Source organism: Nerophis lumbriciformis, linkage group LG03, assembly GCF_033978685.3.
Source record: "Nerophis lumbriciformis linkage group LG03, RoL_Nlum_v2.1, whole genome shotgun sequence".
NCBI classification, from domain to species: Eukaryota; Metazoa; Chordata; class Actinopteri; order Syngnathiformes; family Syngnathidae; genus Nerophis; species Nerophis lumbriciformis.
The window spans coordinates 2,635,839-2,660,540 of NC_084550.2; the positions used below are offsets into that span (position 1 = coordinate 2,635,839).

General features: G+C 32.8%; 2 protein-coding genes across 2 annotated transcripts in view; both read left to right on the forward strand.

The window, feature by feature from the left end:
* selenoe (selenoprotein e) overlaps positions 1-5,062 on the forward strand; it is a 52,400-nt gene extending 47,338 nt beyond the window's left edge. The window contains exon 5 of the mRNA XM_061931777.1: positions 4,770-5,062. Within this exon, the coding sequence (XP_061787761.1) occupies positions 4,770-4,913 (144 nt within the window). The 3' untranslated portion in view covers positions 4,914-5,062. The remainder of the gene's footprint in view (positions 1-4,769) is intronic.
* A 6,264-nt stretch (positions 5,063-11,326) lies between these two features.
* LOC133575133 (transmembrane protein 17A) lies at positions 11,327-22,895 on the forward strand. Its single transcript, XM_061927643.1, has 4 exons — positions 11,327-11,485; positions 21,722-21,828; positions 21,898-22,011; positions 22,075-22,895. Exons 1-4 carry the CDS (start codon positions 11,362-11,364, stop codon positions 22,390-22,392), a joined length of 663 nt encoding a protein of 220 aa, XP_061783627.1. The 5' UTR covers positions 11,327-11,361; the 3' UTR covers positions 22,393-22,895.
* The last annotated feature ends 1,807 nt before the right edge of the window (positions 22,896-24,702 follow it).

Genomic DNA, 24,702 nt, shown 5'->3' on the forward strand with positions numbered 1-24,702 from the left:
GTATTTGTTTCATGTCTCTCCGACCTTCCCAGTGGGAGTTACAGGCAGTTTTGTCATTTTTTCTTCTTCCGAGGAGCAGTTTTTTCTGCGTTTTATTCAAAAATTGCGCTAGAGCGCAATTTTGAGATTTGGGGTTAGGTTCTTTTATTAGATCGCAATTTTTGCCGGTCCTGATGTGTGTGTTCAGTTCGGTGAGTTTTGAAGCATGTTAAGGGGGTCAAATTACAGCTCAAAGAGGCAAAAGTGACTGTTTTTAGTACATTTTTGTCTTGAAGGGGGAATTGCCAACTTCCTGTTGATTTTTGCTGGGGGTTGTCAATTTATGAAATGTAGGTCTAAGTGAGACCTACATAGAGGTTTTTGTTCCATGTCTCTCCGACCTTCCCAGTGGGAGTTACAGGCAGTTTTTTTTTTTAGATCGCAATGTTTGCCAGTCCTGATGTGTGTGTTCAGTTTGGTGAGTTTTGAAGCATGTTAAGGGGGTCAAATTACAGCTCAAAGAGGTAAAAGTGACTGTTTTTAGTACATTTTTGTCTTGAAGGGGGAATTGCCAACTTCCTGTTGATTTTTGCTGGGGGTTGTCAATTTATCAAATGTAGGTCTAAGTGAGACCTACATGGAGGTTTTTGTTTCATGTCTCTCCAACCTTCCCAGTGGGAGTTACAGGCAGTTTGGTCATTTCTTTTCTTCCGAGGAGCAGTTTTTTCTGCGTTTTATTCAAAAATTGCGCTAGAGCGCAATTTTGAGATTTGGGGTTAGGTTTTTTTATTAGATCGCAATTTTTGCCAGTCCTGATGTGTGTGTTCAGTTCGGTGAGTTTTGAAGCATGTTAAGGGGGTCAAATTACAGCTCAAAGAGGCAAAAGTGACTGTTTTTAGTACATTTTTGTCTTGAAGGGGGAATTGCCAACTTCCTGTTGATTTTTGCTGGGGGTTGTCAATTATGAAATGTAGATCTAAGTGAGACCTACATAGAGGTTTTTGTTTCATGTCTCTCCGACCTTCCCAGTGGGAGTTACAGGCAGTTTTGTAATTTTTTTCTTCCGAGGAGCAGTTTTTTCTGCGTTTTGAGATTTGGGGTTAGGTTTTTTTATTAGATCGCAATTTTTGCCAGTCCTGATATGTGCGTTCAGTTCGGTGAGTTTTGAAGCATGTTAAGGGGGTCAAATTACAGCTCAAAGAGGCAAAAGTGACTGTTTTTAGTACATTTTTGTCTTGAAGGGGGAATTGCCAACCTCCTGTTGATTTTTGCTGGGGGTTGTCAATTTATGAAATGTAGGTCTAAGTGAGACCTACATAGAGGTTTTTGTTTCATGTCTCTCCGACATTCCCAGTGGGAGTTACAGGCAGTTTTGTAATTTTTTTCTTCCGAGGAGCAGTTTTTTCTGCGTTTTATTCAAAAATTGCGCTAGAGCGCAATTTTGAGATTTGGGGTTAGGTTTTTTTATTAGATCGCAATTTTTGCCAGTCCTGATGTGTGTGTTCAGTTCGGTGAGTTTTGAAGCATGTTAAGGGGGTCAAATTACAGCTCAAAGAGGCAAAAGTGACTGTTTTTAGTACATTTTTGTCTTGAAGGGGGAATTGCCAACTTCCTGTTGATTTTTGCTGGGGGTTGTCAATTTATCAAATGTAGGTCTAAGTGAGACCTACATAGAGGTTTTTGTTTCATGTCTTTCCGACCTTTCCAGTGGGAGTTACAGGCAGTTTTGTCTTTTTTTTCTTCCGAGGAGCAGTTTTTTCTGCGTTTTATTCAAAAACTGCGCTAGAGCGCAATTTTGAGATTTGGGGTTAGGTTTTTTTTATTAGATCGTAATTTTTGCGAGTCCTGATGTGTGTGTTCAGTTCGGTGAGTTTTGAAGCATGTTAAGGGGGTCAAATTACAGCTCAAAGAGGCAAACGTGACTGTTTTTAGTACATTTTTGTCTTGAAGGGGGAATTGCCAACTTCCTGTTGATTTTTGCTGGGGGTTGTCAATTTATCAAATGTAGGTCTAAGTGAGACCTACATAGAGGTTTTTGTTTCATGTCTCTCCGACCTTCCCAGTGGGAGTTACAGGCAGTTTTGTCATTTTTTTCTTCCGAGGAGCAGTTTTTTCTGCGTTTTATTCAAAAACTGCGCTAGAGCGCAATTTTGAGATTTGGGGTTAGGTTTTTTTTATTAGATCGTAATTTTTGCGAGTCCTGATGTGTGTGTTCAGTTCGGTGAGTTTTGAAGCATGTTAAGGGGGTCAAATTACAGCTCAAAGAGGCAAAAGTGACTGTTTTTAGTACTTTTTTGTCTTGAAGGGGGAATTGCCAACTTCCTGTTGATTTTTGCTGGGGGTTGTTAATTTATGAAATGTAGGTCTAAGTGAGACCTACATAGAGGTTTTTGTTTCATGTCTCTCCGACCTTTCCAGTGGGAGTTACAGGCAGTTTTGTCATTTTTTTCTTCCGAGGAGCAGTTTTTTTCTGCGTTTTATTCAAAAATTGCGCTAGAGCGCAATTTTTGAATAGAGCGCAATTTTGAGATTTGGGGTTAGGTTTTTTTATTATATCGCAATTTTTGCCAGTCCTGATGTGTGTGTTCAGTTCGGTGAGTTTTGAAGCATGTTAAGGGGGTCAAATTACAGCTCAAAGAGGCAAAAGTGACTGTTTTTAGTAAATTTTTGTCTTGAAGGGGGAATTGCCAACTTCCTGTTGATTTTTGCTGGGGGTTTATGAAATGTAGGTCTAAGTGAGACCTACATAGAGGTTTTTGTTTCATGTCTCTCCGACCTTCCCAGTGGGAGTTACAGGCAGTTTTGTCATTTTTTTCTTCCGAGGAGCAGTTTTTTTCTGCGTTTTATTCAAAAATTGCGCTAGAGCGCAATTTTGAGATTTGGGGTTAGGTTTTTTTATTATATCGCAATTTTTGCCAGTCCTGATGTGTGTGTTCAGTTCGGTGAGTTTTGAAGCATGTTAAGGGGGTCAAATTACAGCTCAAAGAGGCAAAAGTGACTGTTTTTAGTACATTTTTGTCTTGAAGGGGGAATTGCCAACTTCCTGTTGATGTTTGCTGGGGGTTGTCAAATTATGAAATGTAGGTCTAAGTGAGACCTACATAGAGGTTTTTGTTTCATGTCTCTCCGACCTTCCCAGTGGGAGTTACGGGCAGTTTTGTAATTTTTTTCTTCCGAGGAGCGTTTTTTTCGGGGTTTTATTGGGGTTAGGTTTTTTTATTAGATCGCAATTTTTGCCAGTCCTGGTGTGTGTGTTCAGTTCGGTGAGTTTTGAAGCATGTTAAGGGGCTCAAATTACAGCTCAAATAGGCAAAAGTGACTGTTTTTAGTACATTTTTGTCTTGAAGGGGGAATTGCCAACTTCCTGTTGATTTTTGCTGGGGGTTGTCAATTTATCAAATGTAGGTCTAAGTGAGACCTACATAGAGGTTTTTGTTTCATGTCTTTCCGACCTTTCCAGTGGGAGTTACAGGCAGTTTTGTCATTTTTTTCTTCCGAGGAGCAGTTTTTTCTGCGTTTTATTCAAAAATTGCGCTAGAGCGCAATTTTTAGATTTGGGGTTAGGTTTTTTTTATTAGATCGCAATTTTCGCCAGCCCTGATGTGTGCGTCAAATATGGTGAGTTTTGAAGCATGTTAAGTGGGTCAAATTGCAGCTCAAAGAGGCGGCCGGTATAATAATAATAATAAAACCTTAGAAATTCAATAGGTCCTTATGTCCCATTGTATAAGGACTCCCTGTGGGAGTCCTTATACAATGGGCCATGCGGGCCCTAATTAAAGCTGCAAGCAGCATTGGTCGGGCCCGCGTATTTGGCAGGTGCTAGTCCTAAGTGTCCCAATACTATTGTCCAGTTTTAGTCCTAAGTGTCCCAATACTTTTGTCAAGTTGTAGTCCTAAGTGTCCCAATACTTTTGGCCAGTGTAGGTGTCCCAATACTTTTGTCCAGTGGTAGTCCTAAGAGCCCTACGGAGAGGTTTTTGTTTCATGTCTCTCCGACCTTCCCGGTGGGAGTTACAGGCAGTTTTGTCATTGTTTTCTTCCGAGGAGCAGTTTTTTCTCCGTTTTATTCAAAAATTGCTCTAGAACGCAATTTTTAAATTTGGGGTTAGGTTTTTTTATTAGATCGCAATTTTTGCCAGTCCTGATGTGTGTGTTCAGTTCGGTGAGTTTTGAAGCATGTTAAGGGGGTCAAATTACAGCTCAAAGAGGTACATTTTTGTCTTGAAGGGGGAATTGCCAACTTCCTGTTGATTTTTGCCTGAGGAAATTAATTAATGAAAAGTAGGGCTAAGTGAGCCCTACATAGAGGTTTTTGTTTCATGTCTCTACAATATTTGTACTGGGAGTTGTAAGCAGTTTTCTTTCTAGGGGGCGCTAGAGCGCAATTTTGAGTTTTGGGGTTCGGTTTTTTTTATTAAAAGACAATTTTTGCAGGTTCTGATGTGTGGGTCAAATATGGTGAGTTTTGAAGTATCTTAAGTGGGTCAAATTAGTGCTCAAAGAGGCGGCCGGTATAATAATAATAATAAAACCTTAGAAAAACAATAGGTCCTTATGTCCCATTGTAAAAGGACTCCCGTTGGGATTCCTTTTACAATGGGCCATGCGGGCCCTAATAAGATGTTTGATGCCTCTCTGTGCACCAGAAGTTTCCAACCTGGTTTGAACCAGATGGTACATTGGTTTGAATCAAAAATGGGTTCTGAATGGAATGGTCACCCCAGGAATCAGATTGGGTTCCAATGGTTAGGTCCCCAAATAGTCAGATCTCCATGTTTGTGTGTCAGAGTGTTCCCGTGAAGGACATGACGGCGGACGACATGAGCCGCCTGCTGGACTCTCTGGGCTTCTACAAGCGGACCCAGAAGGGGGAGGAAGTCCCGGACCAGTTCCAGCACTTGCCCCTGCTAGTCCCCAGGGACGAGCTGTGACCCGGACAAACGCTCGCGAGCGCGTCCCGCCCTCAGCATTCATGACGGATGAGACCTCAAGGCTCCCAAAAAGACCCGGTCCTGTTCCGAAGACCCGCTGGGCCCGATGCACTTTTGCCGCGTTGAAATGTCCGCGTTCTGAATATAAATGTTACACAACAACCAGACTGTGCTTTGTGCTGGCATTCACACATGTGCTTTTATACACCTAAATTCATATATTCTTCTTCTTCTTCTCCAGGTTTTCCTTGACAAATACCAAAAACTCCCAGATTTCCCTGAATTCCAGGTTTTCCGGGACATTCTTCCCCATTCAAAATGAATTGGCCATTTTTCAAACTTCCATTATTTCCACATTTTTCAAGCTGTTCAAACCGTTCCACCTTCAACACATTCCACCATCCTGGAAATTTAAACTTCTTTTTTTTCCAAGTTAAAAAAAATTATAGGATTTTCCAGAATTCCTGGTTTTCCAAAGCCGTATTTCCACCCTTTTTTCTGGCAACTACTCCTTCCGCATTTTTCAACGCATTTCCACCGTCAAAACGTTCCTTTTAATCAGGACAAAAAAACAAAGTTGTTTTTTGAACTGGAAAAAATTCCCTGTTTTCCCGAAATTCCAGGAATTCCGTAATACCATTTCTCAATTCAACATGTTACTACTTCTACATTTCTCCACCGATTTGAAAAATGTAAACACAAACCATTTCAACTCATTCAGCCCATTCAATTTTTTTATTTTTTTATTTTTTTTTACCATTTTCAATACAATTCCCGCTTTTCCCGAAATTCCCAATTTTTCCTGAAATTCCCATTGAAATCAATAGGACATTCTTCAAAGTTCCACAACTTCTACATTTTGTCATCTGATTCAAACTGTTCCAACTTGTAAATATTCAGCCTCTTCAGGAATTCTGTGTTTACTTCAATAATTATAAAAAAAAAATTCCCGGATTTCCCATAATTCCTTTTTTATTTAATTTTTTGCATTTTCCCCATTCAAAATGAATTGGCCATTTTTCAAACTTCCACAATTCCCCAAATTCTTCAACCCATTCAAACCATTCCACCTTTGACACATTCCACTATTTTGGAAATTCAAACTACCCGTTTTCCAAGTTCAAAAAAATTCCAAATTTTCCCGAAATTCCCTATTACCATTTACTACTTCAACATTTCTTGCCCGATTTAAACAATTCCAACACCAACCAATTCAGTTCATTCAGGACATTCATAGTCCTAATCATTTTCCAAAAATCCTGCTTTTCCGCAAATTCCCAAATTTCCAGGAAGTTCCCATTGAAATGAATGTGACATTTTTCCAAGTTGCACAATTCCCACATTTTTCAACCTGTTCAAACCGTTCCACCTTCAACACATTCCACCATCCTGGAAATTTAAACTAATTTTTTTCCAAGTTAAAAAAAATTATAGGATTTTCCAGAATTCCTGGTTTTCCAAAGCCGTATCTCCACCCTTTTTTCTGGCAACTACTCCTTCCACATTTTTCAACGCATTTCAACCGTTCCACCGTCAAAACATTCCTTTTAATCAGGTTGTTTTTTGAACTGGAAAAAATTCCCTGTTTTCCCGAAATTCCAGGAATTCCGTAATACAATTTTTCAATTCAACATGTTGCTACTTCTACATTTCTCCACCGATTTGAAAAATGTAAACACAAACCATTTCAACTCATTCAGCCCATTCAAGTTTTTTTTTGTTTTTTTTTTACCATTTTCAATAAAATTCCCGCTTTTCCCGAAATTCCCAATTTTTTCTGAAATTCCCATTGAAATCAATGGGACATTCTTCAAAGTTCCACAACTTCCACATTTTTCATCTGATTCAACTGTTCCAATTTCTAAATATTCAGCCTCTTCAAGAATTCTGTGTTTACTTCAACAATTCTAAAAAAAAAATTCCCGGATTTCCCATAATTCCTTTTTTATTTAATTTTTTGCATTTTCCCCATTCAAAATGAATTGGCCATTTTTCAAACTTCCACATTTCCCCACATTCTTCAACCCATTCAAACCATTCCACCTTTGACACATTCCACTATTTAGGAAATTCAAACTACCCGTTTTCCAAGTTCAAAAAAATTCCAAATTTTCCCGAAATTCCCTATTACCATTTACTACTTCAACATTTCTTGCCCGATTTAAACAATTCCAACACCAACCAATTCAGTTCATTCAGGACATTCATAGTCCTAATCATTTTCCAAAAATCCTGCTTTTCCCCAAATTCCCAAATTTCCATAAAGTTCCCATTGAAATGAATGACATTTTTCCAAGTTGCACAATTCCCACATTTTTCAACCTGTTCAAACCGTTCCACCTTCAACACATTCCACCATCCTGGAAATTTAAACTAATTTTTTTCCAAGTTAAAAAAAATTATAGGATTTTCCAGAATTCCTGGTTTTCCAAAGCCGTATCTCCACCCTTTTTTCTGGCAACTACTCCTTCCACATTTTTCAACGCATTTCAACCGTTCCACCGTCAAAACATTCCTTTTAATCAGGTTGTTTTTTGAACTGGAAAAAATTCCCTGTTTTCCCGAAATTCCAGGAATTCCGTAATACAATTTTTCAATTCAACATGTTGCTACTTCTACATTTCTCCACCGATTTGAAAAATGTAAACACAAACCATTTCAACTCATTCAGCCCATTCAAGTTTTTTTTTGTTTTTTTTTTACCATTTTCAATAAAATTCCCGCTTTTCCCGAAATTCCCAATTTTTTCTGAAATTCCCATTGAAATCAATGGGACATTCTTCAAAGTTCCACAACTTCCACATTTTTCATCTGATTCAACTGTTCCAATTTCTAAATATTCAGCCTCTTCAAGAATTCTGTGTTTACTTCAACAATTCTAAAAAAAAAATTCCCGGATTTCCCATAATTCCTTTTTTATTTAATTTTTTGCATTTTCCCCATTCAAAATGAATTGGCCATTTTTCAAACTTCCACATTTCCCCACATTCTTCAACCCATTCAAACCATTCCACCTTTGACACATTCCACTATTTAGGAAATTCAAACTACCCGTTTTCCAAGTTCAAAAAAATTCCAAATTTTCCCGAAATTCCCTATTACCATTTACTACTTCAACATTTCTTGCCCGATTTAAACAATTCCAACACCAACCAATTCAGTTCATTCAGGACATTCATAGTCCTAATCATTTTCCAAAAATCCTGCTTTTCCCCAAATTCCCAAATTTCCATAAAGTTCCCATTGAAATGAATGACATTTTTCCAAGTTGCACAATTCCCACATTTTTCAACCTGTTCAAACCGTTCCACCTTCAACACATTCCACCATCCTGGAAATTTAAACTTCTTTTTTTCCAAGTTAAAAAAAATTATAGGATTTTCCAGAATTCCTGGTTTTCCAAAGCCGTATTTCCACCCTTTTTTCTGGCAACCACTCCTTCCACATTTTTCAACGCATTTCAACCGTTCCACCGTCAAAAACATTCCTTTTAATCAGGTTGTTTTTTGAACTGGAAAAAATTCCCTGTTTTCCCGAAATTCCAGGAATTCCATAATACCATTTCTCAATTCAACATGTTGCTACTTCTACATTTCTCCACCGATTTGAAAAATTCAAGTTTTTTTTTTTGTTTTTTTTTACCATTTTCAATAAAATTCCCGCTTTTCCCGAAATTCCCATTTTTTCTGAAATTCCCATTGAAATCAATGGGACATTCTTCAAAGTTCCACAACTTCCACATTTTTCATCTGATTCAACTGTTCCAACTTCTAAATATTCAGCCTCTTCAGGAATTCTGTGTTTACTTCAACAATTCTAAAAATAAAAAAATTCCCGGATTTCCCATAATTCCTTTTTTATTTAATTTTTTGCATTTTCCCCATTCAAAAAGAATTGGCCATTTTTCAAACTTCCACAATTCCCCACATTCTTCAACCCATTCAAACCATTCCACCTTTGACACATTCCACTATTCAGGAAATTCAAACTACCCGTTTTCCAAGTTCAAAAAAATTCCAAATTTTCCCGAAATTCCCTATTACCATTTACTACTTCAACATTTCTTGCCCGATTTAAACAATTCCAACACCAACCAATTCAGTTCATTCAGGACATTCATAGTCCTAATCATTTTCCAAAAATCCTGCTTTTCACAAAATTCCCAAATTTCCAGGAAGTTCCCATTGAAATGAATGTGACATTTTTCCAAGTTGCACAATTCCCACATTTTTCAAGCTGTTCAAACCGTTCCACCTTCAACACATTCCACCATCCTGGAAATTTAAACTTCTTTTTTTCCAAGTTAAAAAAAATTATAGGATTTTCCAGAATTCCTGGTTTTCCAAAGCCGTATTTCCACCTTTTTTTCTGGCAACCACTCCTTCCACATTTTTCAACGCATTTCAACCGTTCCACCGTCAAAACATTCCTTTTAATCAGGTTGTTTTTTGAACTGGAAAAAATTCCCTGTTTTCCCGAAATTCCAGGAATTCCGTAATACCATTTCTCAATTCAACATGTTGCTACTTCTACATTTCTCCACCGATTTGAAAAATTCAAGTTTTTTTTTTTTTTTACCATTTTCAATAAAATTCCCGCTTTTCCCGAAATTCCCAATTTTTTTCTGAAATTCCCATTGAAATCAATGGGACATTCTTCAAAGTTCCACAACTTCCACATTTTTCATCTGATTCAAACTGTTCCAACTTCTAAATATTCAGCCTCTTCAAGAATTCTGTGTTTACTTCAACAATTCTAAAAAAAAAAATCCCGGATTTCCCATAATTCCTTTTTTATTAAATTTTTTGCATTTTCCCCATTCAAAATGAATTGGCCATTTTTCAAACTTCCACAATTCCCCACATTCTTCAACCCATTCAAACCATTCCACCTTTGACACATTCCACTATTCTGGAAATTCAAACTACCCGTTTTCCAAGTTCAAAAAAATTCCAGATTTTCCCGAAATTCCCTATTACCATTTACTACTTCAACATTTCTTGCCCGATTTAAACAATTCCAACACCAACCAATTCAGTTCATTCAGGACATTCATAGTCCTAATCATTTTCCAAAAATCCTGCTTTTCCAAAAATTCCCAAATTTCCAGGAAGTTCCCATTGAAATGAATGTGACATTTTTCCAAGTTGCACAATTCCCACATTTTTCAAGCTGTTCAAACCGTTCCACCTTCAACACATTCCACCATCCTGGAAATTTAAACTTATTTTTTTCCAAGTTAAAAAAAATTATAGGATTTTCCAGAATTCCTGGTTTTCCAAAGCCCTATTTCCACCCCTTTTTTCTGGCAACTACTCCTTCCACATTTTTCAACGCATTTCAACCGTTCCACCGTCAAAACATTCCTTTTAATCAGGTTGTTTTTTGAACTGGAAAAAATTCCCTGTTTTCCCGAAATTCCAGGAATTTCGTAATACCATTTCTCAATTCAACATGCTACTACTTCTACATTTCTCCACCGATTTGAAAAATGTAAACACAAACCATTTCAACTCATTCAGCCCATTCAAGTTTTTTTTTTAAATTTTTTTTTTTTTACCATTTTCAATAAAATTCCCGCTTTTCCCGAAATTCCCAATTTTTTCTGAAATTCCCATTGAAATCAATGGGACATTCTTCAAAGTTCCACAACTTCCACATTTTTCATCTGATTCAAACTGTTCCAACTTCTAAATATTCAGCCTCTTCAGGAATTCTGTGTTTACTTCAACAATTCTAAAAAAAAAAAATAATTCCCTTTTTATTTAATTTTTTGCATTTTCCCCATTCAAAATGAATTGGCCATTTTTCAAACTTCCACAATTCCCCACATTCTTCAACCCATTCAAACCATTCCACCTTTGACACATTCCACTAGTCTGGAAATTCAAACTACCCTTTTTCCAAGTTCAAAACAATTCCAAATTTCCCGAAATTCCCTATTACCATTTACTACTTCAACATTTCTTGCCCGATTTAAACAATTCCAACACCAAACAATTCAGCTCATTCAGGACATTCATAGTCCTAATCATTTTCCAAAAATCCTGCTTTTCCCAAAATTCCCAAATTTCCAGGAAGTTCCCATTGAAATGAATGGGACATTTTTCCAAGTTGCACAATTCCCACATTTTTTAAGCTATTCAAACCAATCCAACATCAACACATTCCACTCATCCTGGACATTCAAACTAACACTTTCCCAAGTTCCAAACCAAATTCCAGTTTTCCTGGAAATTCAAACTCTTCCACATTCAAACCATTCCACTATTCAAACTAATCTTACATTCATACTACATTCTGTCAGTATTTCAGTTCAACTTCAGCATTGGAGCGTTAGCATTGTCTTTGTTGACTCACTTTAATCCCGCGTGAGCCTCCTGGTTCGCTAATCCGATTAGCGGCCTGCTTGTTGTCTTCACGCTCGTCCTGGTCTTGGTCTTCCACCATGCCGGTCTTCTACTCGCCTCTGTCAGAAAACCTGCGCGTCGGCCTGGCCCACGTGGGGAGTTCTGTTTGGACCAGCAACAGGACGGCGGAACACCTGGGCAAAGACCACGATGACCACTCTGGTAGGTTCTGTTGTTTGCCTCCACACCATAAAACACTCACCCTGCAGTTTGTGTTTTCTGCTACCAATCAAAGAAATGCGAGAGAAAAATTGATTGTAAAATAGATAAAAAAATTGGTGAGAAAATGTTTAAAATGTTACATATTTCAGAGAGAACCTGTATATTAAAAAAACATTAAAAAGTTGCATATTTTCACATTCAAACCAATACGGTACCAATTCCCGGGATACCTGGGATTGGATACCAGTACTCAACGATACCAATTTTTGGTGAACATTCTATTTTTTAACCTAACATTTAAAAACTATGATTACCATCCTCCATTTGAGTCTCATCTGCAATGCAGTTGCACTTCCAAACCATTAGATGGCAGTACTGTATTGTCCATCTGAGCTAGTAATTAGCTTTTTCCAGGACGCTGAATGTGTCATGTGGAGTCCTAAAAAGTGTTTATACTGTAAGTAGTGTGCGTATCACACAACTGTTTAAACGTACCAGTCATCTTCTTTGTAGTTCTCATTACCAAATGTTGCCATGTCAAATCGCTAATGCTAATTGTAGCCTGTCTACGGCAAATGCGAGAGAAAAATAGATTATAAAATAGATCAAATATATGTTTTCAAAAAAAAAAAATTGGTGAGGAAAACACATTTATATCATCAAAAATGTTGCATAGTTCAGAGAAAAAAAACAATACTTGTTTATTAAAAAAAACATTTAAAAAGATGTATATTTTCACATTTAAATCAATAGGGTACCATTTACCTGGGAATGGATACCAGGACTCAACCATAATTTTAAAAAATTTAATTTTTTTTAAGCAATTTTAACAATTAATATTTTTTTTTAGGGTTAGGGTTAGGGTTAGGGTTAGGATTAGGGTAAGGGTTAGGGTTAGGATTAGGGTTAGGGTTAAGGTTAAGGTTAGGGTTAGGGTTAGGGTTAAGATTAGGGTTAGGGTTAAGATTAGGGTTAGGGTTAGGGTTAGGGTTAGGGTTAGGGTTAAGATTAGGGTTAGGGTTAAGATTAGGGTTAGGGTTAGGGTTAGGGTTAGGGTTAAGATTAGGGTTAGGGTAAAACAAATTTAAAAAAAAGTTAAAACAAAGTTAAAAAAAGTTTTAAAAAAGTTTAAAAAAGTTTAAAAAAGTTTAAAAAAGTTTAAAAAAGTTTAAAAAAGTTTAAAAAAGTTTAAAAAAGTTTAAAAACTTAAAAAATATTTAAAATGTTTTAAAAATATTTTTAAAAAATTAAAAAATTAGGGTTAAGGTTAGGGTTAGGGTTAGGGTTAGGGTAAGGGTTAGGGTTAGGGTTAGGATTAGGGTTAGGGTTAGGGTTAGGGTTAAGATTAGGGTTAGGGTTAGGGTTAGGGTAAATTTAAAAAAAAAAAAGTTAAAACAAGTTATAAAAAAAGTTTTAAAAAGTTTAAAAATTAAAAAATATTTAACTTTTTTTTTAAATATTAAAAAAATATTTTAAAAATTAAATTTTTTAAAAAAAATTTAAAGACATTTAAATTGTTTTAAGAAAATGTAGAAAAATTTAAAAAAAATTAAAAAAAATTTAAAAAAAATTTAAAAAAAATTTAAAAAAAATTTAAAAAAAATTTAAAAAATTAAATAAAAATTAAAACAAATTAAAAAAATTAGGGTTAAGATTAGGGTTAGGGTTAGGGTTAGGGTTAGGGTTAGGGTTAAGATTAGGGTTAGGGTTAAGATTAGGGTTGAGTTAGGGTTAGGGTTAGGGTTAGGGTTAGGGTTAGGGTTAAGATTAGGGTTAGGGTAAAAAAAAAATTGTTTTAAGTTAAAACAAAGTTAAAAAAAAGTTTAAAAAGTTTAAAAAAGTTTAAAAAAGTTTAAAAAAATTTAAAAAAGTTTAAAAAAGTTTAAAAAAGTTTAAAAAAGTTTAAAAAAGTTTAAAAAATTAAAAAATATTTAAAATGTTTTAGAAATATTTTTAAAAAATTAAAAAATTAGGGTTAGGGTTAAGGTTAAGGTTAGGGTAAGGGTTAGGGTTAGGATTAGGGTTAGGGTTAAGATTAGGGTTAGGGTTAGGGTTAGGGTAAATAAAAAAAAAAAAAAGTTAAAACAAGTTAAAAAAAAAGTTAAAAAAAAGTTTAAAAAATTAAAAAATATTTAACATTTTTTTAAAATATTAAAAAAAAATTTAAAAATTAAATTTTTTTAAAAAAATTTAAAGAAATTTAAATTTTTTTAAGAAAATGTAGAAAAATTTAAAAAAAATTTAAAATTTTTTTAAAACAATTAAAAAAATTAAATAAAAATTAAAACAAATTTAAAAAATTAAAAAAAAATTTAAAAATTTTTTAAAAAATTAAAAAAAAAATTAAAAATTTTAAAAATTTTAAAAAAATTAAAACAATTTTTAAATTTTTTTTTTTTTTAAATAATAAAAAAATTACAAAAAAATTTTGAAAAAATTGAAAAAATTATAAAAAAATTAAAAGAAATTTAAAAATTTTACAAAAATTAAAAAAAATTAAAAAATTTTAAAAAATTAAATAAATTTAAAAAATTGGAAAAAAAAGTTAAGTTAAAACATGATTTTCAAGGTAAAAAAAAGATTTTCAAGGTAAAAAAAATTTTTGAAGGTAAATTTTTTTTTCAAGGTTAAAAATGATTTTCAAGGTAAACAAATGATTTTCAAGGTAAAAAACATTTTCAAGGTAAAATGTTTTTTTCAAGGTGAAATGTTTTTTTCAAGGTTAAAAATGATTTCAGAGAGAAAAAGAATACCTGTATATTAAAAAAAACATTAAAAAGTTGCATATTTTCACATTTAAACCAATACGGTACCAATTCCCGGGATACCTGGGATTGAATACCGGTACTCAATGATACCAATTTTTGGTGAAAATTCTATTTTTTAACCTAACATTTAAAAACTATGATTACCATCTTCCATTTGAGTCTCATCTGCAATGCAGTTGCACTTCCAGACCATTAGATGGCAGTACTGTATAGTCCATCTGAGCTAGTAATTAGCTTTTTCCAGGACGCTGAATGTGTCATGTGGAGTCCTAAAAAGTGTTTATACTGTAAGTAGTGTGCGTATCACACAACTGTTTAAACGTACCAGTCATCTTCTTTGTAGTTCTCGTTACCAAATGTTGCCATGTCAAATCGCTAATGCTAATTGTAGCCTGTCTACGGCAAATGCAAGAGAAAAATAGATTATAAAATAGATCAAATATATGTTTTCAAAAAAAAAAATTGGTGAGGAAAACACATTTATGTCATCAAAAATGTTGCATAGTTCAGAGAAAAAAAACAATACTTGTTTATTAAAAAAACATTTAAAAAGATGTATATTTTCACATTTAAATCAATAGGGTACCATTTACCTGGGAATGGATACCAGGACTCAACCATAATTTTAAAAAATTAAATTTTTTTTAAGCAATTTTAACAATTAATATTTTTTTTTAGGGTTAGGGTTAGGGTTAGGGTTAGGATTAGGGTAAGGGTTAGGGTTAGGATTAGGGTTAGGGTTAAGGTTAAGGTTAGGGTTAGGGTTAGGGTTAAGATTAGGGTTAGGGTTAAGATTAGGGTTAGGGTTAGGGTTAGGGTTAGGGTTAGGGTTAAGATTAGGGTTAGGGTTAAGATTAGGGTTAGGGTTAGGGTTAGGGTTAGGGTTAAGATTAGGGTTAGGGTAAAACAAATTTTAAAAAAAGTTAAAACAAAGTTAAAAAAAGTTTTAAAAAAGTTTTAAAAAGTTTAAAAAAGTTTAAAAAAGTTTTAAAAAGTTTAAAAAAGTTTAAAAAAGTTTAAAAAAGTTTAAAAAAGTTTAAAAAAGTTTAAAAACTTAAAAAATATTTAAAATGTTTTTAAAAATATTTTAAAAAAATTAAAAAATTAGGGTTAAGGTTAGGGTTAGGGTTAGGGTAAGGGTTAGGGTTAGGGTTAGGATTAGGGTTAGGGTTAGGGTTAGGGTTAAGATTAGGGTTAGGGTTAGGGTTAGGGTAAATTAAAAAAAAAAAAGTTAAAACAAGTTATAAAAAAAGTTTTAAAAAGTTTAAAAATTAAAAAATATTTAACATTTTTTTTAAATATTAAAAAAAAAATTTAAAAATTAAATTTTTAAAAAAAAATTTAAAGACATTTAAATTGTTTTAAGAAAATGTAGAAAAATTTAAAAAAAAATAAAAAAAATTAAAAAAAAATTTAAAAAATTAAATAAAAATTAAAACAAATTAAAAAAAATTAGGGTTAAGATTAGGGTTAGGGTTAGGGTTAGGGTTAGGGTTAGGGTTAAGATTAGGGTTAGGGTTAAGATTAGGGTTGAGTTAGGGTTAGGGTTAGGGTTAGGGTTAGGGTTAAGATTAGGGTTAGGGTAAAAAAAAAATTGTTTTAAGTTAAAACAAAGTTAAAAAAAGTTTAAAAAGTTTAAAAAAGTTTAAAAAAGTTTAAAAAAGTTTAAAAAAGTTTAAAAAAGTTTAAAAAAGTTTAAAAAATTAAAAAATATTTAAAATGTTTTAGAAATATTTTTAAAAAATTAAAAAATTAGGGTTAGGGTTAAGGTTAAGGTTAGGGTAAGGGTTAGGGTTAGGATTAGGGTTAGGGTTAGGGTTAGGGTTAGGGTTAAGATTAGGGTTAGGGTTAGGGTTAGGGTAAATAAAAAATAAAACAAGTTAAAACAAGTTAAAAAAAAAGTTAAAAAAAAGTTTAAAAAATTAAAAAATATTTAACATTTTTTTAAAATATTAAAAAAAAATTTAAAAATTAAATTTTTTTAAAAAAATTTAAAGAAATTTAAATTTTTTTAAGAAAATGTAGAAAAATTTAAAAAAAATTAAAAATTTTTTTAAAACAATTAAAAAAATTAAATAAAAATTAAAACAAATTAAAAAAATTTAAAAAAAATTTAATTTTTTTTTAATAAATTTAAAAAAAAATTAAAAATTTAAAAAATTTAAAAAAAATTAAAACAATTTTTAAATTTTTTTTTTTTTAAATAATAAAAAAATTACAAAAAAATTTTAAAAAAATTGAAAAAATTATAAAAAAATTAAAAGAAATTTAAAAATTTTACAAAAATTAAAAAAAATTAAAAAAATTAAAAAAATTAAATAAATTTAAAAAATTGAAAAAAAAAGTTAAGTTAAAACATGATTTTCAAGGTAAAAAAAAGATTTTCAAGGTAAAAAAAATTTTTGAAGGTAAATTTTTTTTTCAAGGTTAAAAATGATTTTCAAGGTAAACAAATGATTTTCAAGGTAAAAAACATTTTCAAGGTAAAATGTTTTTTTCAAGGTGAAATGTTTTTTTCAAGGTTAAAAATGATTTCAGAGAGAAAAAGAATACCTGTATATTAAAAAAAACATTAAAAAGTTGCATATTTTCACATTTAAACCAATACGGTACCAATTCCCGGGATACCTGGGATTGAATACCGGTACTCAATGATACCAATTTTTGGTGAAAATTCTATTTTTTAACCTAACATTTAAAAACTATGATTACCATCTTCCATTTGAGTCTCATCTGCAATGCAGTTGCACTTCCAGACCATTAGATGGCAGTACTGTATAGTCCATCTGAGCTAGTAATTAGCTTTTTCCAGGACGCTGAATGTGTCATGTGGAGTCCTAAAAAGTGTTTATACTGTAAGTAGTGTGCGTATCACACAACTGTTTAAACGTACCAGTCATCTTCTTTGTAGTTCTCGTTACCAAATGTTGCCATGTCAAATCGCTAATGCTAATTGTAGCCTGTCTACGGCAAATGCAAGAGAAAAATAGATTATAAAATAGATCAAATATATGTTTTCAAAAAAAAAAATTGGTGAGGAAAACACATTTATATCATCAAAAATGTTGCATAGTTCAGAGAAAAAAAACAATACTTGTTTATTAAAAAAAACATTTAAAAAGATGTATATTTTCACATTTAAATCAATAGGGTACCATTTACCTGGGAATGGATACCAGGACTCAACCATAATTTTAAAAAATTTAATTTTTTTTAAGCAATTTTAACAATTAATATTTTTTTTTAGGGTTAGGGTTAGGGTTAGGGTTAGGATTAGGGTAAGGGTTAGGGTTAGGATTAGGGTTAGGGTTAAGGTTAAGGTTAGGGTTAGGGTTAGGGTTAAGATTAGGGTTAGGGTTAAGATTAGGGTTAGGGTTAGGGTTAGGGTTAGGGTTAGGGTTAAGATTAGGGTTAGGGTTAAGATTAGGGTTAGGGTTAGGGTTAGGGTTAGGGTTAAGATTAGGGTTAGGGTAAAACAAATTTAAAAAAAAGTTAAAACAAAGTTAAAAAAAGTTTAAAAAAAGTTTAAAAAAGTTTAAAAAAGTTTAAAAAAGTTTAAAAAAGTTTTAAAAAGTTTAAAAAAGTTTAAAAAAGTTTAAAAAAGTTTAAAAAAGTTTAAAAACTTAAAAAATATTTAAAATGTTTTTAAAAATATTTTAAAAAAATTAAAAAATTAAAAAATTAAAAAATTAAAAAATTAGGGTTAAGGTTAGGGTTAGGGTTAGGGTTAGGGTAAGGGTTAGGGTTAGGGTTAGGATTAGGGTTAGGGTTAGGGTTAGGGTTAAAAGATTAGGGTTAGGGTTAGGGTTAGGGTAAATTAAAAAAAAAAAAGTTAAAACAAGTTATAAAAAAAGTTTTAAAAAGTTTAAAAATTAAAAAATATTTAACATTTTTTTTAAATATTAAATTTTTTTTTTTTAAATTAAATTTTTTTAAAAAAATTTAAAGACATTTAAATTGTTTTAAGAAAATGTAGAAAAATTTAAAAAAAATTTAAAAAAATTAAAAAAAAATTAAAAAAATTAAATAAAAATTAAAACAAATTAAAAAAAATTAAAAAAAATTTAAAAAAAATGTAAAAAATTTAAAAAAAATTAAAAAATTTAAAAAATTTAAAAAAAATTAAAACAATTTTTAAATTTTTTTTTTTTTTTAAATAATAAAACAATTACAAAAAAAATTTAAAAAAATTGAAAAAATTATAAAAAAATTAAAAGAAATTTAAAAATTTTACAAAAATAAAAAAAAATTAAAGAATTTTAAAAAATTAAATAAATTTAAAAAATTGAAAAAAAAAGTTAAGTTAAAACATGATTTTCAAGGTAAAAAAATGATTTTCAAGGTAAAAAAAATTTTTGAAGGTAAATTTTTTTTTCAAGGTTAAAAATGATTTTCAAGGTAAACAAATGATTTTCAAGGTAAAAAACATTTTCAAGGTAAAATGTTTTTTTCAAGGTGAAATGTTTTTTTCAAGGTTAAAAATGATTTTCAAGGTAAACAAATGATTTTCAAGGTAAAAAAACATTTTCAAGGTAAAAAAATTTTCAAGGTAAGGTTTTCGGTGAAAATTCAATTTTTTTTAATGTAACATTTAAAAATTAGCTGATTATGATAACTATCTTTGCAATGCAGTTGCACTTCCAAACCACTAGATGGCAGTACTGTATAGTCTATCTGAACTAGTAAGTAGCTTTTTCCAGTACGCTGAATGTGTCATGTGGAGTCCTAAAAGTGTTTATACTGTAAGTAGTGTGCGTATTACACAGCTGTTTAAACATACCAGTCATCTTCTTTGTAGTTCTCATTAGCAAATTTGGAGGTGTTGAATTTGCCATGTCAAATCGCTAATGCTAATTGTAGCCTGTCTAATATGTGACTTTTGATGCTTTTTACCAACTTTTTAAAAAGTTGAATATTTGAAGAAAAAAAGAACATGTGACTTTTGATGTTTTTTGCCAAATTTAAAAAAAGTTGAATATTTGAGGAAAAAAAGAATATGTGACTTTTGATGCCTTTTGCTAACTTTTTAAAAAGTTTAATAATTAGAAGAAAAAAAGAACATGTGACTTTTGATGCCTTTTGCCAACTTTTTAAAAAGTTGAATAAGTTGGAAAAAAAAGAATGTGACTTTTGATGCTTTTTGCCAACTTTTTAAAAAGTTGAATATTTGAAGAAAAAAATAATTTCTGACTTTTGATGCTTTTTGCCAACTTTTTAAAAAGTTGAATAATTTGATGAAAAAAACAATATGTGACTTTTGATGCTTTTTGACAACTTTTTACAAAGTTGAATAATTTGAAGTAAAAAAGAATATATGACTTTTGATGCTGTTTGCCAACTTTTTAAAAAGTTTAATAATTTGAAGTAAAAAAGAATGTGACTTTTGATGCTTCTGGACAACTTTTTAAAAAGTTGAATATTTGAAGAAAAAAATAATTTGTGACTTTTGATGCTTTTTGCCAACTTTTTAAAAAGTTTAACAATTAGAAGAAAAAAAGAATATATGACTTTTGATGCTTTTTGCCAACTTTTGAAAAAGTTGAATAATTTGAAGAAAAAAAAGAATATGTGACTTTTGATGCTTTTTGCCAACTTTTTAAAAAAATTAATAATTTGAAGAAAAAATAATATGTGACTTTTGATGCTTTTTGCCAACTTTTGAAAAAGTTGAATAATTTGAAGAAAAAAAAGAATGTGACTTTTTATGCTTTTTGCCAACTTTTTTTAAAAAGTTGAATATTTGAAGAAACAAATAATTTGTGACTTTTGATGCTTTGTGCCAACTTTTTAAAAAGTTGGATAATTTGAAGTAAAAAAGAATATATGACTTTTAATGCTGTTTGCCAACTTTTTAAAAAGTTTAATAATTTGAAGTAAAAAAGAATGTGACTTTTGATGCAATTTTGCAAACTTTTTTAAAAAGTTGAATATTTGAAGAAAAAAATAATTTGTGACTTTTGATGCTTTTTGCCAACTTTTTAAAAAGTTGAATAATTTGATGAAAAAAACAATATGTGACTTTTGATGTTTTTTGACAACTTTTTACAAAGTTGAATAATTTGAAGCAAAAAATAATATATGACTTTTGATGCTGTTTGCCAACTTTTGAAAAAGTTGAATAATTTGAAGAAAAAAAGAAAGCATATGACTTTTGATGCTTTTTGCCAACTTTTTAAAAAGTTGAATAATTTTAAGAAAAGAATATGTGACTTTTGATGCTTTTTGCCAACTTTTTAAAAAGTTTAATAATTTGAAGTCAAAAAGAATGTGACTTTTGGTGCTTTTTGACAACTTTTTAAAAAGTTGAATATTTGAAGAAAAAAATAATTTGTGACTTTTGATGCTTTTTGCCAACTTTTTAAAAAGTTTAAAAATTAGAAGAAAAAAATAATATATGACTTTTGATGCTTTTTGCCAACTTTTTACAAAGTTGAATAATTTGAAGTAAAAAAAGAATATATGACTTTTGATGCTTTTTGACAACTTTTTAAACATTTTAATAATTTGAAGAAAAAATAATATGTGACTTTTGATGCTTTTTGCCAACTTTTGAAAAAGTTGAATAATTTGAAGAAAAAAAGAAAACATATGACTTTTGATGCTTTTTGCCAACTTTTTAAAAAGTTTAATAATTTGAAGGAAAAAAATGTGACTTTTGATGCTTTTTGGCAACTTTTTTAAAAAGTTGAATATTTGAAGAAACTAATAATTTGTGACTTTTGATGCTTTTTGCCAACTTTTTGAAAAGTTTAATAATTTGAAGAAAAAAAAGAATATGTGACTTTTGATGCTTTTTGACAACTTTTTAAAAAGTTGAATATTTGAAGAAAAAAATAATTTGTGACTTTTGATGCTTTTTGCCAACTTTTTAAAAAGTTTAATAATTTGAAGTCAAAAAGAATGTGACTTTTGATGCTTTTTGACAACTTTTTAAAACGTTGAATATTTGAAGAAAAAAATAATTTGTGACTTTTGATGCTTTTTGCCAACTTTTTAAAAAGTTTAAAAATTAGAAGAAAAAAATTAATATATGACTTTTGATGCTTTTTGCCAACTTTTTACAAAGTTGAATAATTTGAAGTAAAAAAGAATATATGACTTTTGATGCTTTTTGACAACTTTTTAAACATTTTAATAATTTGAAGAAAAAATAATATGTGACTTTTGATGCTTTTTGCCAACTTTTTAAAGAGTTGAATAATTTGAAGAAAAAAAGAAAACATATGACTTTTGATGCTTTTTGCCAACTTTTTAAAAAGTTGAATAATTTGAAGAAAAAAAATGTGACTTTTGATGCTTTTTGGCAACTTTTTTAAAAAGTTGAATATTTGAAAAAACAAATAATTTGTGACTTTTGATGCTTTTTGCCAACTTTTAAAAAAGTTGAATAAATTGAAGAAAAAAGAATATGTGACTTTTGATGCTTTTTGCCAACTTTTTTCTCACGCGAGGGTCCTTGCGTTTGCAGGGGTCAACGAGCTGGTGTCTCACCTTCCTCTGCAGATGTTGCTCTACTTCAACATGTTCTACTTCCCCTGCTGGTGGTTCTCCTCCGTCTTCATGCTGCAGTTGAAGGTCAGCTCAGTAACTGCAGCACTTTGCTCCACTTTGAAGGATCGGTCCTGATCGGGTCTTGACTTCCAGTACCAGTACCTCCCGGCGTACTACCAGGGTCTTCTCATCACGGGCGTGGTCCTCCTGACGCTGGTGGAAGGGCTCAGACTCTACCTGGGTTACCTTGGCAACCTGCAAGAGAAGGTGAGTACTTCCACTGCCGCGCGTGAACGTTGTGTTGAAGTGGCGTCCGTCCTGACTCCTCAGGTCCCGGAGCTGTCGGCCTTTTGGCTGCTGACGTTCCTGTTCCAGCTGCCGGTGCTTCTCTTCTTCCTGACGGACGAGGAGATCCTCATCCTGCCTCTGGAGCGGGCCGTGCACGCCCTCTACCTGACCTTCCTGCTGGCCCAGATCCTGGCCGCCACCTTGGCGCTGCGTAGGATGACCCGGAAGCTCACCTTGCTCTTCCACCTGCGCCAGCTGAGTAAAGTGGACAGCTTGGGCCAGCGCTCCACGCCCGTGTGCGGCCTGACGTATCGCCGCAGCGTGTTGCCTGTGTCGCCCACCTGTGCCGCTTACCCCTGAACTATACTTTTTTTTTTTTAACGTACAACACAATTTCCACAGAGCCTGAGCAGCAAAAAGCTGCCAAGGCCCTACTATTGAAATGACTTTGTTTATTATTATTCTCCATTTTTGAGGGCAGTAACATGCACGGACCAGTACTTCATAAATTGGCTCTCTAGCGCCCCCCTTTAAAATGAAAAAAAAAAATCGAGCCCCTCGCCACAGAATCTTGTGTCATCAGGAAAACCTGCCGGTGGCGTCTATCGTGACAAGACTCACGTGATAGTCTCAAGAACCCACATCTGAAAACCAACAGGGAGTTGGCCGTCTTGGTTTCCTCAGGCCATGTTTAGGCCAAAAACAGGGGTCGTACTTTAACGAAATCATTTCAGGGAGTTTGACCGAATGAGTCGCGGTTAAAATAACGGACAATAGATGATGAATTATGAAGGAATTTTGGCTACGCCTTAGGACAGGCATTGGGCTGAAATAATTTGGTTGATATATATATACAGGTAAAAGCCAGTAAATTAGAATATTTTGAAAAACTTGATTTATTTCAGTAATTGCATTCAAAAGGTGTAACTTGTACATTATATTTATTCATTGCACACAGACTGATGCATTCAAATGTTTATTTCATTTAATTTTGATGATTTGAAGTGGCAACAAATGAAAATCCAAAATTCCGTGTGTCACTAAATTAGAATATTACTTAAGGCTAATACAAAAAAGGGATTTTTAGAAATGTTGGCCAACTGAAAAGTATGAAAATGAAAAATATGAGCATGTACAATACTCAATACTTGGTTGGAGCTCCTTTTGCCTCAATTACTGCGTTAATGCGGCGTGGCATGGAGTCGATGAGTTTCTGGCACTGCTCAGGTGTTATGAGAGCCCAGGTTGCTCTGATAGTGGCCTTCAACTCTTCTGCGTTTTTGGGTCTGGCATTCTGCATCTTCCTTTTCACAATACCCCACAGATTTTCTATGGGGCTAAGGTCAGGGGAGTTGGCGGGCCAATTTAGAACAGAAATACCATGGTCCGTAAACCAGGCATGGGTAGATTTTGCGCTGTGTGCAGGCGCCAAGTCCTGTTGGAACTTGAAATCTCCATCTCCATAGAGCAGGTCAGCAGCAGGAAGCATGAAGTGCTCTAAAACTTGCTGGTAGACGGCTGCGTTGACTCTAGATCTCAGGAAACAGAGTGGACCGACACCAGCAGATGACATGGCACCCCAAACCATCACCCAACCATGCAAATTTTGCATTTCCTTTGGAAATCGAGATCCCAGAGTCCGGAGGAAGACAGGAGAGGCACAGGATCCACGTTGCCTGAAGTCTAGTGTAAAGTTTCCACCATCAGTGATGGTTTGGGGTGCCATGTCATCTGCTGGTGTCGGTCCACTCTGTTTCCTGAGATCCAGGGTCAACGCAGCCGTCTACCAGCAAGTTTTAGAGCACTTCATGCTTCCTGCTGCTGACCTGCTCTATGGAGATGGAGATTTCAAGTTCCAACAGGACTTGGCGCCTGCACACAGCGCAAAATCTACCCGTGCCTGGTTTACGGACCATGGTATTTCTGTTCTAAATTGGCCCGCCAACTCCCCTGACCTTAGCCCCATAGAAAATCTGTGGGGTATTGTGAAAAGGAAGATGCAGAATGCCAGACCCAAAAACGCAGAAGAGTTGAAGGCCACTATCAGAGAAACCTGGGCTCTCATAACACCTGAGCAGTGCCAGAAACTCATCGACTCCATGCCACGCCGCATTAACGCAGTAATTGAGGCAAAAGGAGCTCCAACCAAGTATTGAGTATTGTACATGCTCATATTTTTCATTTTCATACTTTTCAGTTGGCCAACATTTCTAAAAATCCCTTTTTTGTATTAGCCTTAAGTAATATTCTAATTTTGTGACACACGGAATTTTGGATTTTCATTTGTTGCCACTTCAAATCATCAAAATTAAATGAAATAAACATTTGAATGCATCAGTCTGTGTGCAATGAATAAATATAATGTACAAGTTACACCTTTTGAATGCAATTACTGAAATAAATCAAGTTTTTCAAAATATTCTAATTTACTGGCTTTTACCTGTATATATATATATATATATATATATATCCATCCATCCATCCATTTTCTACCGCTTATTCCCTTTGGGGTCGCGGGGGGCGCTGGAGCCTATCTCAGCTACAATCGGGCGGAAGGCGGTGTACACCCTGGACAAGTCGCCACCTCATCGCAGGGCCAACACAGACAGACAGTCAACATTCACACTCACATTCACACACTAGGGCCAATTTAGTGTTGCCGATCAACCT

Excerpts from the sequence above, each read along its gene's own strand:
- LOC133575133 (XM_061927643.1), top strand. The coding sequence starts at position 11,362 with ATGCCGGTCTTCTACTCGCCTCTGTCAGAAAACCTGCGCGTCGGCCTG. Across the intron at positions 11,486-21,721 it reads AGACCACGATGACCACTCTG|GGGTCAACGAGCTGGTGTCT; the intron begins GTAGGTTCTGTT and ends TTGCGTTTGCAG. Across the intron at positions 21,829-21,897 it reads TCTTCATGCTGCAGTTGAAG|TACCAGTACCTCCCGGCGTA; the intron begins GTCAGCTCAGTA and ends CTTGACTTCCAG.